A 19,996-nucleotide genomic window follows, 5' to 3' on the forward strand; every position below is an offset into this window, starting at 1 on the left:
TCCATAAATAATATAAATAACCATGAAGACATAACGCATCCTTGTCTAACTCCTTGAACAATATCGAAACAGTCACTCAGTTTCCCATTCACTCTTACACTTAAATAAAAATGATAAAAACTAAAAATGCAAAATTGCAATACAGAACAAGTTGAAAACCAAAATTTCCTTTAATCCTACTAATAAAATTGTTAAAAATAAAAAATTCTTCTACTTCTTTAAAATATCAAATGAACAAAACTGAATTAAAATATTGAAAATACAAAATTTGTCCACCTTAAACTTTGTACCATTTTTTTAAAGGTCCTCTTTCAATGCAGAAAAACAATTAAATACTTAAATTTCATCCCTTTAAAAAAAATTAGAATTGTGAAATTCGAACTTTTTAATTTATATAAGTCCATTTACGTTGAATTATCTTAATTTAAAGTAGTTTCTAATTAATAATTGTACATTTGTTATTTATGCATAAAAATTTAACACTTTGATTTGAAAATTAACATTTATTTAAACGCACAATTAAAATTTCTTCGCTCAAAGTTTAAATTTATAATTGTGAAATTTTAACGATTCAAGGCTATTTCAAACAATAGTTCAAAGTTGAAAGTAGTTTATAAATTTTCAATCAGACTACTACAGTTCAGTTTTAAAAATTATGAATTAATTTATATTTACAGTTGAATTTTTATCTGTTTCAATTATGATATCATTCAGCTTACAATGTGTAGTTTGAAAATCCATTCACTTCCCAATTTGCCATTTTTGATTTTCATTTATAGGGGTATATTTTTCATTTAAAAATTTCAAAATGCAGTATCAAAGACTTAAAAAATTAAAAGTTTAGTAACGTTTGATTTCGACAATTTTGGATTTAAAAAACCTTTTTAGTTGGTCAAATGTGAATATAAATTGTAATGATTTTTAAAATTGTACTATAAATTTAAGGATTAACGAGTGAATAATAATTTATTTCACAAGACGATTCAGAATCAGTTTAAAATGGAGGAATTTCCAGATTTTAACGTTAAATATTAAACTGTTTAAAGTGGAAAGTCTTATTGTTCAACAAATGTAAGTGCCCGATTGGGGCTTTATAAACTATTTTCAATTTAAAAATAACTTCAAAATAATACATTTATAATTTAAGACTTTTAGTCAATTAAAAATATTGTTTTACTCTAAAATTTGAAAATTGTTTAATTAGGAAAAATAAGAAGGTGCTTAATATTTAGAAATATTTGATTGTTCATGTAAAATGAGTAATTATAGATCAAATATTCAAAACTAAACTTGGAACGTTACAATTTCAATTGTTCTATTTGCAAAAGTTTAATTTAGAAGTAAAATTGTTGAATTTTGATGTATAATAAATATTGCGCATCTATCATTCCTAGAAAAACTTCGAGTAAGTTGAAGAAATACGTATAAGGTCTGAAAAGATTCAAAATGAATTAAAAATTTGAAATTATTTCATATCATTTAAACGAACTGTCTACGTATAACGACAAAATCCGGCTATTCGTGCCGAAATTTCGGTGCAAATAGAGATTCCTAGGAAAATTGAAAATGAATTTTTATTTTGAAAACTTCATTTTAAGAGAATATATAAAAAAATTTTCAAAATTGTGAAAAATGAATGTGGAAGGTTTTAAGGAAATATTTTTTATTTTGCAGGATGTAAAAAAAATTATGAAGAATTCGAATCATTTTAACGTCTAGATTTTTCATGATTTTGAAATAAAATTATGAAGCTTTTCAAGGATTTATAAACTATTTAAAATGAACATAATTTAACTTCTAATTTAAGAAGGGTTCCGTTCATAACCAAAATTTAATCGTTCAATTTGTAATATTCCTAGCTTAATTGCTTAAAATTATTTCAAGATTAGTTTTTATCACTTTAGATGGAAAAAGTTTTAGCTTTAGAGTTTGAATTTTTTAATTTCATTGACCGTGAAAACTGTTTGCGAACTTGGTAATGACCGGGTTTTTTTTAATGTACTAATTAAAATGTCCATCTTGAGCTGTGATCCCTTCAATTTGAGTACTGAAATCCTGTTGTTTCCTTTAGTGGCTGTGGTCTCGATTGTCCGAGACGACCCGGTCCTGACGGATCCGGGGGTGAAGAGTCACGTGATAACTGTTCACCTTTACACCTTTGCTGCCAATGGGGGTTAGAAAAAGTAGTTCAAACTCTCGTCGAGCATGGCGCTAGTGTCAACGCTCGCGACTCCGAAGGAAAAACCCCTATGCATATTGCTATTCAGAATCAACATTCTCAAATCATCTTTCTACTCCTGTGCCATCCTAATATCGATTTGTCGATCAGGGACAAAAAAGGCCTGAGTCCTTTCGCAACTGCTTTGACTGTTAGGAATAACAAGGCTGCTGAATCTATTTTGGAGAGGCTTCCAACTGCTGCGGAACAGTTTGATAATAAGGGGAGAAACTTTCTGCATATGGCGATTCAGAAAGGAGATATGGAGAGTATTCTATTTTTACTAGCGATTCAGGTAATAAAAGTCAAGCTATTTAACTATCCGAAATCAAAAGATATCCTATGTCGTAGTCTGTACAATGTTTGAATTTGAAATCCAGGTGGCGCTGCTCGCGAAAATCCTTTCCTGGATTTTTAATTGCAGCTCCACTTGATTTGAACTCATCGCAAATTTTGACCCAAGTGTCCCCTCTTTTTTTGCCCAGGTTTCGATCAATTTTTTAAGAATCATAAACAGAAATTGAAGACATGAAGAATCATCATCGAGAATCTAAACCCAAAAGATAAATCAATTCCGTAGTTGCAAATTAAGGGTTGACAGGCTTCTCAGGCAAAAATGCTCTAAAAACAGTGGAAATGAGAATATTCAAATTGAAACGACTAAAATTTCCAAGTTTTCGAGCCAAAAAGACGAATTTTCTAAAAAAAAAAGTTGAATATTCAACCATAAAATACGAATTCTCAACCAAAAAGATGAATTTTCAATGAAGAAGATTAATTTTCGTAAAAAAAAAGAAGAAATTTCTACCAAAGAGACGAATTTTCAACTAAAATGTTAATTTTCAACCAATAAAATGAGTTTCTAACATATCACTTTAACTTTTAACCAAGTATTTGAATTATCAACAAAAAAATATAAATTCTCAAAGAAAAATGTAATAGTTGAAATTTTATCCAAAAAACATGAAGTTTCTAAAAATCAGTTGAATTTTCAATCCAAATATATGAATTTTTAACAAAACAGTTGATTTTCCAATCAAGTTGTTAAATTTTCTTTCAAATTGATATATTTTCAAGCCCAAATGACGAAACTTCTGTAGAAAAGATTAATTTTCCACCCGAAAATGTGAATTTTCATCAAAATAGTTCGTTTTTGACTAACAGAAACGAAATTCAACATTATAGTTACATTTTTAAACAAAAATATAAAACTTTGAGCAGCAAACAGTTTCAGTCTAGAAAGAAAAAAAATTTCAACTAAATTGTGGAATTTTCAAGCCAAACAGACGCATTTTCTACAAAACGGGTTACTTTTACAACCCAAAAATATGAATCATCAATTTAAAAAATTAATTTTGACACAACAAGACTAATTTTCTAAAAAAAGTCGAATTTTCTTTTGAAGAGCGGAATTTTCTGCTAAAATGTGGAATCTTCAAAAAAAAAGGAATTTTTAACAACTTAGTTTAACTTTTAATCAAGTAGTTACATTTTCAACGGAAAATGTAATAGTCGATATTTCAACAAAAAAGATGAAGTTTCTATAAAACAGTTGAATTTGAAATAAAAATATATAAATTTTCAACAAAACAGTTAATTTTCAGCAAACAAAAAAAAAAGAATAGCAATATAATTCAAAAATATTAATCTTCAACCAACAAAGAGTTTTAGTCAAAAAAGTACAAAAATGTCAAACAAATTGTTGTCTTTTCAAGCCAAGCAGACAATTTTTCTACAGAACGGTTCAATTTGAAACCAAAAAATATGAATTCTCAATAAAAAAAAAGATGAATAGTTGATATTGTAACTAAAAAGGATTTTGATTTTAAATCTTAAGCAGTTGAATTCAAACAAAAAGACGGCGTTTCTACAAAACACATGAATTTTTAAACCAAAAATATTAATTTACGACAAAAAAAGGCGAATATTCAACAATATAGTTAAATTTTAAACCAAAAAGATTAATCTTCAGCCAATAAAGAGTTTCAATAAAGAATGTGAACCAAATTGTTGAATTTTCAACCCAAACATACCATTTTTCTAAAAAACGGTTAAGGTTTAAACCCGAAAATGTGAACTTTCAACCAAAACGTTGAGTTTGTAACAAATTGTTTAACCATTAACAATGTAGCTGAATTTTCAACCAAAATAAAGATAAATTTTCAACGAAAAAATGTAGTAATTGATATTTCAGTCGAAAAAGATTTACATTTTAAATTATAAACAATTGAATTGAAACGAAAAATAAGACGTTTCTACAAAAAGTTGAATTTTCAAACCAAGAATATGAATTTTCAACAAAAATTTAATTTTTAATCAAATAGTTTAATATTCTACAAAATTCTTAAATTTCCGAGCGAAAAAGGCAAATTTTTTACCAAAAAAATTCAGTTTTCAAGGAAAAAGTTAATTTTCAACACAAAAAAGCGAATATTCAATAATAGTTAAATTGATAACAAAAAAGATTAATCTTCAATCAACTAAGAGTTTTAGTCAAAAACAAAAATAAGTAAAAAAAATTGTTTAATTTTCAAACCAAACTTACTATTTTTCTCCAAAACAGTTGAATTTTAAACCCTAAAATATGAATCTCAACTAAAAAAGATGCATTTTAACCAATTAGTTCAACTTATTACAAAGTAGCTGAATTTTTAACCAAAAAAGGATGAATTTTCAACAAAAAAATGTAGTAGTTGATGTTTTAACCAAAAAAATTTCTATTTTAAATAACAAACAGTTGAATTTAAACAAAAAGGCGATGTTTCTACAAAATAGTTGAACTTTCAACCCAAAAATATGAATTTTCAAACAAAAAAAAAACGAATCATCTTTAATTTGCAATAAAAAATTTAATTTTCTTCTCAATATGTTAATTTTTTACAAAAGTACTTGAATTTTTAACAAAACAGTTGAATTTTAAATCAAAGAGGATGATTCTTCGACAAAATTGTTTGATTTTTAACAAAATAATAAACTTTTCAACCAAATATTAAAGTTTGTAACCAAAAGAGAATCTTAGGGGAATAGGGATAGACTTAGAAGCCTGTACAAACTGAATAGGAATTTTTTTTATACTTATAAAATATGTAATAAAATACGTAAAACGGCATATTAGAGAAAGATATGTTAGTCGTGGTTATAAAAAGATAATTTTGAAAATTGAAAATAATATGCAAATTATATAATTATATTATAACTTATAATATATAGTATGATATAAAAAGTTTTAAAAAATGAGGTACCCTCACAACTCCCTTTTTTTAGAAATAAATCCCCTTTTTTACCTAAAATTGAACTACTGAATCGCTGTGATCCCTCTCTTATATTAAGATCCAAAATTTATTATTTACTATTTTTTTTTCATTAATTGTGGATTGAAGTTCAAATTGCTACCTAATAGTTCCAAATTAGTGGCGCTGTCGTCGCTACCCACATGCCTATAATACAGCACGTTCGGTCCATTCTGTGCGTCATTTATATTCAAGTTTCTGCGTTTCCACTTGTTCTTAAAAAATATTTTTGTTTCAAAAACAATATTTTAATAATTGTTTTTTTTTTTAATTTCCAGGTGGATGTAAACTCTAGAGTGCAGGATGTCACACAAACGCCTCCGTTACACCTAGCTGCAATTTCTGGAAATGAAATGTTGGTGCGAACTTTGATACTCACTGGTGCTAGAATTAACGATATGGATGCTCATAGAAATACAGCGCTACATGCGGCTGCCAAAGCAGGACATGCTCCCGCAGTTTCTGCTCTTTTGCAGGTGATTCTATTAATCTAGAAATGCAAACACTATTTTTCTACTATTTCGAAAAAAATGACACTAAAGACTCTATTTACTAAGAATTTCACGCTAATGCTACTATTTCTTTACTTTTCCTTGAAAAATATTTTTGAACTTCTTAACTAATTGGCTAAAATATGTAATATGTCCACCATCTCAACAAATCACAGCATACCGGAAAATTGAAAATAAAATAATAAGCTAAAGTGAAATTCATACATTTTTAACCAAATAGCTGATTTTTCAACCAAAAATATTAATTCTTTGCCGACAAAGAAGAATTTTCAAGAAGTTACATAATTTTTCAACTAAATAGTTATAATAGCGGATGTGATGTAAGTTTAAATTTTATTTTGTTACTTTTTAGTTTATAATTTTTCATTTTTAAACTAAATAGTGGATTTTTTAAACTAAAAATTAATCATTTTTAACCAAAAATGGAATAGTTACATTTTCATTTACGATACCTAATTTAAATTTAGAAAATTGATTTTCATTTAAGCAGTTTAATTTTGTAATAGTTGAATTTTTATATTAAAAAGATTAATTTTCTACAAAACAGTTAAATTTTAAACCGAAAAATTTATAACTATTTAACGTAAGACGACTTGGAAATGGTTATTTTTAGCCAAATAGCTCAATTTTAATTTAAACAAATTAATTATTACCCCAAAGAAGGGACGTGTCAACAAAGAAGTCCAATTTTCAACAAGAGATGAATTTTCTACTTATATTATAAATTTTCAATATAAAAAAATGCATTTTTGAAGAAAGTAGTTCAACTTTCAACCAAGAACTTATAATTGCAGCGTAAAAAATGAATTTAAAAATGTAATAAATATAATAGTTGATATTTCGATCAAAAAATATTTTAATTTTTTAATAAAACACAAATGGATTTAACAAAAAAGACGAATGTTTAACGAATTGGTTGAATCCTTAATAAAAACAGATTAATTTTCTACATTTTATCTGCATTTTTAACCAGAAAAATGTATTTTTTACCAAAAAAGACCAATTTTCAACAAAATGCATACATTTTTAACCAAATAGTTAAATTTCCAACCAAGAAGTCTAATTATTTATCAACATATACGAATTTTCGACAAATTACATAATTTTCCAACTAAATAGTTAGAACAGTGGGCGCGATGTTAGTTCAAATTATATTTTATTACATTTTAGTTTAGATTTTTTCGCTTTTAAAAAATTATTAATAAATAGAGGAATTTTTGAACTAATAATGATGAATTTTTAACATGTTATTAATAATTTTAAATTGAAAAAAACGCATTTTCTTTAAAGTACTTTGCATTAAATGGTTGAATTTTTATTTTAACAATATGAATTTTATACAAAACAGTTGCATTTTAAACAATTTAAGGTAAGACGTTTTGGGGGGAAATAAGAAAACAGTTCATCTTTCAAAGAATTGGTTGAGAAATTCGTTCTACAAAAGATGAATTTCCAAGACAAAAAGACGAATTTTCTATACAAAATAGTTTCAGTTTCAACTAAAAAATATGATATTTCAAAAAAAAAGTTAATATTTAGCCAAATAGTTCAAGTTTAAGTTTAAAAAAATGCTTATCCCAAGGAAGGGAAGTTTCAACAAAGAAGTCCAATTTTCAACCAAAAAGATGAATTTTGGCTAATATTATAAATCTTCAATATAAAAAATGCATTTTGAGGAAAGTAGTTCAACTTTCAACCAAGAAATTGAATTTGCAGCGTAAAAAGATGCATTTTTAATTTAAAAAATATAACAGTTGATATTTCTACCAAAAAATATTTTAATTTTAAATAAAACACAATAGAATTTAACAAAAAAGTAGGAATTTTTAAAATATCAATTTTACGCCAAAAATGGACTAGTTAAATTAAAAATTAAAATTTATAATAGCGAATATTTTACAGAACAGTCGAATATTCTACAGAAAAATATGATTTTTCAACCAAAAAAGTGTATTTTTACCCAAATATTTGGATTTTATACAAAAAAAAAAGAATTATTGAGAAAGATTGTTCCCCATGTGAGACATCGTAAAAAATTCGATGACCCCCCCCCCCCCCCCCCCCCCCCGCACACAAATACACCCAAAAACCTTACGAAATTTATGCACGGCCTCAAATATCTACGATTTCAGATTGTGTATGAATATGAATAGTATAATTGAAAAATCTAAATAAAGCGGAATCTATCGCCTTCTTATATTCTTATATTCAACTAAAAAAGTTCTGTTAAATCATTGAGTGAGCCCCCCATCCCCTGACACATACATTAGTTGAAGAAAATTCACCATTGCTCCCTGCAAAAAATGTTCTGGATTCGTCCTTGAAGTTGAAAAAATAATGAAAAGTGTATTTCCAGAATAATGTAAATTTCGATGCAGTGAATGCGGATGGAGATAACGCATTACATGTTGCGGTTAGAGAAGGTCATGTCGGAGTCGTCAGAGCTCTTTTAACAGAATGCACATTGAATGCAGAAGCGGTGAATCTGAAAGGCAGAAATCCGCTTCACGAATTGGCTAGATGTGGAAGAGATAATGCAGCGACGATTTGCGAATTGTTCCTTGAATGCATGCCACACTATCCACTCAGTACCGCTGGTGAGTCAAATTACAACGAGGAGTTAAGTTCTCGGATTTTTTTTTGGTATACACTAGGTTGGAATATTGCAAGATTGCATGGGACTGCAAACGATTAAAAAATATTTCATTGATTATTTTAAATTAACTATAGAAAGTCATTATATACAACAAAAAATATAGGTTAATTAACATCAGACTGATTCCATTTCAAATCATATAATGAAATCTGCATGAGGTTGTCAGAATATTTTAGCATAAAATTATGTTATTCTACACTCAGAATAAAGGAAAAGTGTTTCAGAATTTTGCTGAAAAAAATTTGGTTAAAAAATGGTGAGCTTTTGAAGATAAAACTAGAATTTAAGAAAAACTGATAAAATACTTTTCAAAATGATGTACTTTTTTTACTGAATATCCATTTTGAAAATAGATTTTCTCCAAAAAGCCACCTTTAAATTTTTTTTAAAATATTTTTTTATGTATTTTCGATTATATGAACTACATTTTCCCCAAGTTTGGCTTTTGGCAAACAATTTCTTCATGTTGAAAAAAATGTTTATACTACCGAAGAAAGGAGTAAATATCAAGGAGAAACATTATTTAGAAATAAATTTCTTTTATTGGTGTGAAATTCTTTAAATCCTTGGAGATTTCATAAAATCGTTGATATCTCGTGAAACTCTTTGAAATAACATTTATTTCTCCAAAGTTTTAAAGAAATCCCTTGAAAGCCTTAGAAATTAAAAAAAAAAAAATTTTGAAACCCTTTGACATTTTTTATATCACTTGAAATCGTATTGTACGCCTTAAAATGCCTTGAAATATTTAAAAAACATAAAAACCCATTTAAAAAAGTATCAGTCATTTGATAGCCCTTGAGTATAATTAAAATTAAAATGTTTCCTACCAGGTCTCTAAAAAAACCATTTAAATCCCGAGAAATCTTTTATATCTCCTGAAACTCCGTAATATTCCCGGAAATGTTTGGAAATATTTAAAAATGTTATGAAATTCTTTTAAATCTTTGGAGATATTTTTGCTTGTCTTGAAAACCCTAAAACCTCCTGATATGTTTGTAAATCTATAAAATGCCGTGAAATTTTTATGAAATCATTTAAAATACATGAAAATGCTCTGAAATTCCTTGAAATTTCTCGAAATCTTCGCTAAATAAATAAATGAATGAATCATTGAGACACAGATTTTCTTATCATGATTCTCGGTAATGATTTTTCTAGAATCGCGAAAAAGTTATATAAAATTCATTACAGTAAAATCATTAAGGACCTATATCTAATTTCCTCTAATCTTTTTTCTCGAAAAGTCATTTAAATTTGTTATTGTGGTAAACCTAAGAAAGGCATAGAATTTGTAAAAAAATAAATGTATTTTTTAAACTCATTTCTACTTTGAAGTCTTAATAATTATTTTTGTATGTATGATTATATTTCTACTACATAACATATTTTTTACACAGAATTAAATGTTTTTATATTTTTTCACCCAAAATATTTTCTATATATGATAAAATAGTAATTATGTTGTTCTAAAAATATGCTCAAAGCATTGCACAGAAAATTATTATATCCAATCTTTTTCTTGCGCAAAATATATTTTAAATAAATTTAAAAAATCCATAAATAAAATATTTTATATGCAAAGTATATGACACATTCTGGCCACATGTCATTAAATAATGATTCCATTTATTTAAATATCGTTCCTGCTCTATGGAAAGTGTTATGTGTAAAGATATTCAATACAGAAATCTTCCACACAAAAGTATTATGTGTAAAAATTTTCCTACGCAAAACAAATTTTACATTTTTTGTTCAGAATTGATCTTTTTTGTTAAAATGTCGACTATTTCGTTTGTAATTGTATTATTTTGTTGAAAATTAAACTATTTTGTTCAAAAGTAAAATTTTGTTGTTCAAAATTCAACTATTGGGTAAAAGTTGAATTACTTTGATAAAAATTCATTTTATTGGTTAAAAGTGTAACTATTTTATTGAAACCTGATAGTTTTTAATTAAAAATTCAATTTTCTGGCCGAAAATTATTATTTTTATTTTAAACATTCAACTGTTTTGTAGAGAATTTGCGTTTTTGGCATAAAAATTCAGCAATTTAGTTGACATTTTTTTTCGCTTGACTAAAATATCTTTTTTGGTTGAAGATCCAACTATTTTATTGAAAATTCGTCGGTTTTTCTTGAATTTAACTAATCATCTACTACTTATATCTTCTATTCTAATTTTTAAAGATTTCTGAATTAAACATATTAATTGAACCACTAGAAACTGAAAAACATTGTTTATAATAAACAAGTGAAACTGTATACATATCCGGAGTCGATTATTTTAAAAAATGCAAAATATTCTAATGGCTCCGTACTATGAAAACTTTCCCTGCGAAAAGTTGAGATACTTGGGAAAAAAAACCCTAGAATTCGCAGAATTGGCATTCTCTGACTTTCTCTGATAATTTTGAAATTCCTCGACTTTTCAAAATTTCCTGACCTGTAGCAAACCTGCTTAAAAAAGATAACTGGAATTTGTTCTAAAGTAAACTTGAAATGCCGGGAAAAATGGTGGAATTTTTAAATCATAAAAATGTAAAAATGTATTGAGTATTACAATTATAATCTACTTTACGATTTCAGATTTGGAGGGAAACACAGCATTGTTGATTGCTTACATGAAGGGAAATGGCAACTTGTGCCGAATTCTCGTAAAATCCGGAGCGTGCCTTGGATCAATGAACAAAGACGGGATCACGATATTTAATTATCAGGTGGCGACGAAACAATTGCTTTATAGATTACTGGATTCTTTGACGCAGGAAGCACCCTGGGCGGAAAAAGATCTTTGCTTGGAGTGTGGTACCAAATTCTCGTTGACAATGCGCAAGCACCATTGGTATGAAGAATTCAAATTCAACTAAATCATTTTAGTTAAATTTGAAATTTCCTGTTTTTCTCCCGAACAAATTTTTTCACCCAATCGACAGTATACAACATGATCGTGTGTAGAAAAAAAAATGTTAGAAATCAGAAATGGAACATTGTGGGAAAGTAGCGTATACGGAGCCGAAAAAAGTACAATTAATTTGAATTCGATTGAGAAATTACTTGGTTTTTCGGGTTAACAAAATATGTTTGAAAACTTCTTATTTCCGTAATTTTGATGTTTTCGTGGATATGTTATTTTTTCCATTTTTATTTGCAGCCCCATCAGATATTATTAATTGTTAGTAGGCCCCTTTTAAAAAAAGTAATTTTAAAACTTATAGAAATGTAGACATTTTTTCAGGTATCTAGTACCTTTTTACCTTGTTAAAAATGATGTTTAAATTCAAATGAAAAGGCATAATTTAAAAAATAAAATTTTCAGTTTAAAAAAAAATGCACTGTATTTACATTTATGATTTTGTAGACTAATAGAAACATTTTATAGCGTAGTTTTATCAGTAGAAACGTTCTAGATAGTTGGAAAAATTCTTGTTACATTTCTGTAGGTTTAAAATTATTTTATACAAACAGGGATCTTCTAAATATTAATAATCTCTGACGGAACAGGAAATAAATATTTTTTTAAGTATGGGGTCGTTCAAGGTTTCCAGAAATATAAAAAAATGTTGCATCCACGAAAATATCAGAATTACAAAAATTAGAATTTTTTTCGAACATATTTTGTTAAAGCGTAAACTCAAGGCGTCTATAGATTGAATCCAAATTAATTACACTTTTTCAAGGTACTAATCACAGACTGAAGTTATAAATATCAATCAAAATTACATTGCCAGGACTAACACAGTCTACTTTACTTAAAAAAAGTTACCAAAAGTGATGAATTTTGTTTTGAAAATAAAAGAATTCGATAGAATTTATAAGAATTTCAGCTAAAACGTAACGAATTCAAAATAAATACAAAAAAATAATAAGCCATGAATTTAGATGAATTTAAAGGATTTGAGAAGGTGATGTAATTAATAAAAATTCATGGTAAATTAAAAAATTAAGGGAATTGAAAGAATATATATAAATCCAAAATATCCCACTAATTCCAGTAAAATTTGACTGAATTTTGAAAAATGCAACGAATTTAAAAGACTTCAGAGTGAATTAAACAAAAAAAAAACTGTAAATAAATTGTTTTAATCGTTTCAATTGAGTACAATTAATTCAATTTAGAAGAATTTAAGTGAATTAAAAAAATTGCAGCAAGAATTAATAAAAGTCCAGAGAATTTCAAACAATTCAAAACAGTTAAAAAGAATTGCGGATAAATTAATACAAATTCGGGATGCATTCCAAATAAATTCAAATGAGTTAAAAAAAAAGAATCCAAAATATTCCATTGAATTTTAAGAAATTGAGGGTGCGTTCTAAAGAATTCAATGGAATAAAAAAAAATAAAATTGAGAAGTCCTTGGGCTCTCTGTTTTAATGTATTGAAAGACAACACTTGTTTATCTATGATTGCTTAAGTTCTTTTAATGTTAATTATATCAGAGTTAATATTTTTTTATCTTAAATCGGTTGAGAGCGATCGAAATGATCTATAAAATGAGCCAAGATGAAGTTATTTTATCAATTTTTAAATAAGATATTGCAGGAGTAGTGAAAATTTAAACGTTTTCTTAAAATTTAAATAAAAAATAATGTAATAATAAGTTTTTGGTGTGTCCTTTAAATCATTTTAAAGCTAATTTTCTATAAGATAGCACCAACTTATCACTACTATTATTGTAAAAGTTTTTGCTCGTGTACAGCCTACTTAAAGATGAAACAAAAATGTTTAAAATCTTTAAATATTTTTATCTGCCGATTTATTTGATTTTGATTTTTCGAAATATGAGAATTTTTCTAACTTTTATGTAGCAATTTCGTAAAATGTTTATTATATTAGATTTTATTCAAATTTTTAGAAAACATAAGATTTTATTTTCTCTAATATTCTACTAAACAATAAAAAGAAGCTAAAGCAGATTTTTAGATGGAAGAAAAAAATTCCTGTTCCTCAATCACAGTTCCCAGGGTTTTCCCGTCACGCTTGAAACTCAGAGAATGAAATTCTTTTGATTTCAATAATGCCCTGACCGTGTTTTAATTAATATATTTAATTCCTTTTAGCCGACATTGTGGCAGGATCTTGTGCAGCAAATGTTCGGGCCAGGACGTTCCTATTTTGAAATTTGGACTGAATAAACCAGTGAGAGTCTGCGGGGTATGTTTTGACGTTCTTCAGGTGGGTGCTGAATGATTCTAAGACTGGAGTAAATTAATCAAAGTTTATACAGCGAATCCTATCATTCCAAAGTGAAGTTGATCTGTGGAATTAAAATGTATATCGATATTTGGTATTTTATGTCTTTATATATTAATTATATATAAATTGTATGAAGTTACTAAACGATTGGGGGTTTTTTTTTAAATGACCCTCCATTATTTTTCAGGGTGACCATGGTAATATAAGAAGAAAATTTCTGGTAAATTCCCGGTTCTAAACATTTGTAACGGTCGTGGAAATTTAAAAATTATAATAAGAAATTGAAAAACTGCAAATTATACCACTCAAATTGGAACTTTTCAATGGAAGGCTTTGCAAATTGAGGTTTAGCCAATTTTCATTTTAAACATTCAATAATTTACACACATGAAATAGCGGATTTCAACACTTTTCAATTTAAAAAAATTGAATTAAATGCTATTAAACTGCAAATTTTCTCATTTTAAACTTTTATGAACTGAACAGTTTAAAAATTTCTGGTTAAAAAATATAAATTCATGTGCTCACTTTTAATGCTCAAAATTGAAACTAGTCCTGCATTTTAAATCACATTTTGAAAAATTTGATCAGTGAAACATGTCCTTCCAACAATTCAATGTAAAATTGAAAATAAAAACTTCTCCCCTTTCATATGCTGGTTAAAAATACCTAAGTTGCCCGCGTCCCTCAATAAATTATAAAATAGAAAAATTGGTCTCTTTCAATTGAGAAAGGCAATAACTAAAATTTCCTTTCTTCATTTCGAAAAAAATGTTTAAAACAAAAGAAGTGCCTCGTTTAATTGAGAAAAATATAAAACAAAATTTCTTTTCTTCCAATTCTATGAAAATATTAAAAGTAACGAAATGTTCATCGTCTAATGCAGAAAAAATTAAAGCAAAAATGTCCTCTCTTTCAAATCGCTGAAAATCATGAAAAACGTCCTTTTTCTAATTTAGAGAAACATGAAAATCAAAATTTCCTCTTCTCCAACTCAATAATAACGGTTTTATAAAAATTATACTCTTCCAATAACAACAATTAAAAAATTTCCCCTAATCATATTAAAAATGTTTTTTTTTAAATGCCCCCCCCCCTATAATTTAAAAAATAGTGAAAACGAAAATCTCCTTTGTAATCTATAAAATTCTTAAATAATAAATAAATGTTCCTTTTCCAATTCAGGAAAAACAATTGATAACTAAAATTTTCGTCCTCCCAACTAAAAAAAATGAAGTCCCTCTTCCAATTTCGAAAAAGTAGAAAACCAAAATTTCCTCCCTTCGAAGGAAATCATAAAAAGGTGCTTTTGTCAAATTAGAAAATTTTGAAAATCAAAATTTCCTCTTCTTCCTCAATGAAACCGGGTTTATAAAAATTGCCCTATTCCAATAAAAAAAAATTAATTAATATTTTCCCTAAACATATAAAAAACTTTTAAAAGAAAAAATTGTTCTCTTCCAATTCAGAAGTATAATTAAGAAATTAACATTGCCTCCCGTTCAATTCCATGAAAAATATTCAAGCAAAAAATGTCTCTTCTAATTTAGAAAAACTTGAAGACGAAAATCTCCCAATCTATAAAATTCTTAAAAATACAGAAATGTTCCTCTTTCAACCCATACAAAAATTAAAACCAAAATTTCCTCGCCTCCAACTCAATACAAATGTTTTTAAAAAAGTTACCCTCTTTCAATGTAGAAAAAATGGAAAATAAATTTTTTTCCTTTGATCACAATAGAAATGTTGAAAAGAAAAAAATGACCTCTGCCAATCCAGAAAACAATAATTAAAAACTTCATCCCTCCAACTATAAAAAAAATGTTTAAAAAAAAGGAAGTGCCTCTTCCAATTTCGAAAAAATAGAAAACGAACATTTTCTTCCTTCCAACTCTATGAAAATTTGGAAAATAAAAAAGATATTATTCCTCTTTTAAGTCAAGAAAAATTAAAACCAAAATTTCCTTTCTTCCAAGCCAATAAAAATCATAAAAACGAAAAATGTCCCTCTTCCAATTTAACACTGTCACAAATAATTTTTTTTTATTGTTGCAATTGAAATTGTAACGTCAAAGTTTAAATGCAGCACTCATAAGTTTTAAAGATGCAAGGCAGAAACAATGTAATAGTTGATATTTCAATCAAAAAAGGACATTTCTACCAAAAGAGATACATTTTGAAACCAAGAGAACGAGTTTTCAACCAAGAAGATTAATTTTCTAACAAAAAATAAGAATTTCTAACCAATGACTTAAAAATGGAATATCTTAGATTAAAAACAATATTTAAATATATTTTGAAATTGAATAAAAGCATTTAATTAGAAATGATTGTAAAATTGAAAATAGTTTATAAAGTTTCAATCCGACGTTTAAATTTGTTTAGCTATTTAGGCTTTGGAATTGAAACAATGGAATTTTTAACGTTATAATATTTAAATTGTTTAATTTTAATTAGATTCAGAATCGTATTGTAAAATAAATTATTGCTCAATTATGAACACTCGAACATTCGAATCGTGCATTAAGTTATATTTCCAGTCGATTCACATAAAACGCTTTGTATCCAACATTTTCCAATTCCAAATCTTTTAATTTTTAAATGCTTAATTCTTCGAATTTGTGAAGTAAAAGATGGTCAGATCAAGCATTGTAAAATTAATGATTTAATAATTGAAAAGTTAAAGATTGAACTTGAAATTAAAAAAAAAAAGTTTAAATCGAATTCATTTTAAATTGCATTATATCATGTGATACGATATTTGTGATACTCCAGGTGATTTGATCTTTTTTATATTAAAAATGATTTGATATATTTTTCTTCTGCAAATTTGTAAAACTTACAGTAAAAAAATTAATTTAATGTAATTTCCGGGATTCCAAAATGCACTAAGGCAAACAAAACTTCAAAATAAAGCATTTTAATTTCACGCTCAAATTTATTTCTAAATTTTTCTAAACATCATTAATAACAAGAAATGTTTAATTGTAGATGTTTTTATTTAATATTGAGAAATAATTATGCTCTTACATTTTGGTATAAAAATATAATTTGTAAACTTTTTGACACATTCACAGAGACGAGAGAAATGAAATTATGGATGAAAAATTAGAATATCTTAATTTACTGAATATTCTTAATTTAGTATCGATAAAAAAATTGTCGGCCTTGGTAAGCAAAAAAATCACCGGTAATATTCGAAAAAAACTTGAACTGATTTAGTTTTTATTTTGAAAGATTAATCGTTTTGAAGATTTAAAAATATGTCAATAAAGAATGTCGAAGAGTTTAAGTATCAATTTCGAAAATTTTGTTATTCATTTAATTAAATTGTCCTCAGTTTTAAGACAACTCGAATGACCCCTTACAATATTAATTCATTTTAGTAAAGAGTAAGGAAGCTATGATAATGCATAATATTTGAAAAATCTCTTTTAAACAGAAAAACGTTTTCATTGACATAATTAGAAGTTGATGACTTTATTATTCTTTTTTCCAGCTCGAAAAATTACCATTTTAAATACAAAATTTCATTTGTTTGATTTGTCGTTGCATTTATTTTTTTGTGTTTTTTGTAAATATCTATTTTTAAATTGATCAAAATGAAGAAATTAAAAGTTTGTCTATATCGTTAAAAAAATCAGTAATGCTTCTTCTATTTCTCTGTGAGGAAGCAAATAAATTATCTAACGGGAAGCAAAGTAATCCTGAAATGAACACCATACAATTATAAATACAAAGTGGCAATATTTGAGATCGAATTCACAGCTAGTTTTTAATTTTGCAGAGTTTAAATGTTGTTTAGAAAACCCTTGAATTATATGAAAAGATATTTCAAAGTTTCAGAAGTTTTTAAAAGATTCAAAAATAATTTAAATCTTGAGATTTCAAATATTTTTTAAATGTAGATTTTAGAACATTTTTAAAAAGGATGCTTTTCAAGAATTTTGAAATTGTTCAAGAGAACAAAAAAAAAAACTTCTTTCAATTCCTGGAAAGATTTCAAACGATTACCTATTTTGAAAAATCAATTTTAAGAGAAAAGAGAAAAGGATTTCAAAGCATTTATAATATTTCCTAAAATTTCGAAAACGAACGTAAATTTTTCAGCGAAACTGGCTAAGTGTACAAAAATTACAAAGAATTTCAGTAAGTTAAAAATATATTTAAAAGTTTTGAAAAGATACCAGAATAATTTGTTACTTACAAAGCTTTCAAGCAATTTAAAACAAAATGTAGATTTTCGAAGAATTCGCATAACAAATTTAGAAGGTTTCTAAGAATTTAGAATGGTTTGAACGCATAAAATAAAACTTTTTAAGATTCCTGGAAAAATTTCAAATGATTTACAAAATTGTAAAAAAATAATCTGGAAATGTTAAGACAATTTTTTTATTTTAAAAGATTTTTCCAAATTTTAGGAATAATTCGGGTCAATTAAAAATATATGAGGGATTTTAGAAGTTTTGAAGAGATTTAACATATTTTAAAACTAAGAAATGTCCAAAAATTTCTCACCTATTTTAAAATTTCCTCTTAACTTTTACAAGCCCTAAATATCTTTTAAAATGACTTCATTGTTTTCTAAAAGTTCGTAAAACCCTGTAAAATACCAAATTTGCTTAAAAATTGTTTAAACAATTTTTCAATATCATATTTACTGGCATATAAGCCGTACCCTGAGTTTATAAACTCAAAATAGTCACTGCTCTGAAAAACTAAAAAAAAAGGTTCAGATTATTTTCGAGTAAATACGTACAGTACGTATTCCAGTAAATATATTCGGTCTTACGGTCAATGATAATGAAAAAATAAAAGGATAACAAAAAATATGTAAAAAAAATACACATATTTTGTTTTACACCACAAAATTTCGACCAACACGTGGATCTTTCTCAAAAATATATATTCACATATCTATAATTTAATCAAAACAAAATTTGTGAATGCAAAGGTCGCATAATTTATGTCCTGAAAAGGAAAGGGGCTTTGCAAAAATAAAACCTAAATTGAAGATACGTGATTCAAAAAACAATGTGGTATTTTATCAAAACTTAAATTCAAAAATTTGTTAAAAGTCGCCAAAATTGTAATATTATCAAAAACATGAATAAGTTTCAATGGACGTTGTAACTAACCTGTGCTTAAATTACCAATTTTACCATTTTTTATGTCCATAAATTCTACTTTTCATTCTCTTGCCAGGTTCATCTACGTAGTGTTTATTATAACAAGTGCATTGGTTAATTACAAATTTGTGAAAAGTTTCGTTATTTTTAAAATAAACGTTTATGTTAACTTTTTTTAAGGATCTCCTTTATCTTTCAGAAATAGCTTGGACGTATGGTAAGGTAACTTTCAGATCAGTTTTTGCGTTATTTTTTAACATTCTCTATTAACGGCGTGATGAAATTCAAATGATCGAACCTTTTGGAACTCTTTACTTCAATTTTATTTAACTTCAACATTCGATCATTGGTGTACGGTAGATATAACTAAGTTTATTTGGGTGACAAGAAGCAGAAGTAGTGATTGAACTATTTTAGTTTGCTAAATAGAGTTTTGGACACACAGTGATCTACACATGAGACGTAATCGACCAACTCCTCCATACAAGTTTCTTCTGTCTTGCTGCGAGAATTTACCCGGTCAGTGCATGTGTTCAATTTATCCTGAAGAGAGATGCATTTCTTCTCCTGTGCACAGGTCTCCTGTGAACAATTTTAAACACATTGAAGAAGACTTGTCTCTTTTAGCAAAAAGACATTTCTGTCATTTTTCTACAATCTATACTAAAGCTGATAACAATTTATATAAGAAATTGAGAATAAATCCGAAATTATGAAGCTATTTTCAGTTGAAGAAATGAAATATTCGTAAATCGACATACATTTTTCTGTATACGAGGGTAGTTCAATAAGTCCTTAGAATGACCAACAGATGGCGCGCGAATCGCGCCAAATCATCTGTTTTCAGTCAGCACCACTCCCGGCTAGATATATGGTGCAGTCACAGTCCACACCTTCTGAGTTTACGTGTTTTTATAACCAATTGAAAAAAAAATTGTTCGTTAAGAAAAATGAAAAAAAAAAAACGAGTTCAGAGCGGTAATCAAACATTTTCA

At 26.8% G+C, this 19,996-nt stretch overlaps 2 protein-coding genes across 2 annotated transcripts in view; one reads left to right on the forward strand and one right to left on the reverse strand.

Annotated features, from left to right (window-relative positions):
- Positions 1 to 14,008, forward strand: part of LOC117172444 (rabankyrin-5) — a 52,437-nt gene extending 38,429 nt beyond the window's left edge. Inside the window, exons 9-13 of the mRNA XM_033360387.1 lie at positions 2,072 to 2,513; positions 5,787 to 5,984; positions 8,377 to 8,617; positions 11,265 to 11,520; positions 13,737 to 14,008. Coding sequence (XP_033216278.1) covers positions 2,072 to 2,513; positions 5,787 to 5,984; positions 8,377 to 8,617; positions 11,265 to 11,520; positions 13,737 to 13,866 — 1,267 coding nt within the window. The 3' untranslated portion in view covers positions 13,867 to 14,008. The remainder of the gene's footprint in view (positions 1 to 2,071; positions 2,514 to 5,786; positions 5,985 to 8,376; positions 8,618 to 11,264; positions 11,521 to 13,736) is intronic.
- A 5,292-nt stretch (positions 14,009 to 19,300) lies between these two features.
- LOC117172550 (cytochrome b-c1 complex subunit 6, mitochondrial) overlaps positions 19,301 to 19,996 on the reverse strand; it is a 4,791-nt gene continuing 4,095 nt past the window's right edge. The window contains exon 2 of the mRNA XM_033360598.1: positions 19,301 to 19,583. Coding sequence (XP_033216489.1) covers positions 19,410 to 19,583 — 174 coding nt within the window. The 3' untranslated portion in view covers positions 19,301 to 19,409. The remainder of the gene's footprint in view (positions 19,584 to 19,996) is intronic.

The sequence above is a fragment of the Belonocnema kinseyi genome, chromosome 5, assembly GCF_010883055.1.
Source record: "Belonocnema kinseyi isolate 2016_QV_RU_SX_M_011 chromosome 5, B_treatae_v1, whole genome shotgun sequence".
NCBI classification, from domain to species: Eukaryota; Metazoa; Arthropoda; class Insecta; order Hymenoptera; family Cynipidae; genus Belonocnema; species Belonocnema kinseyi.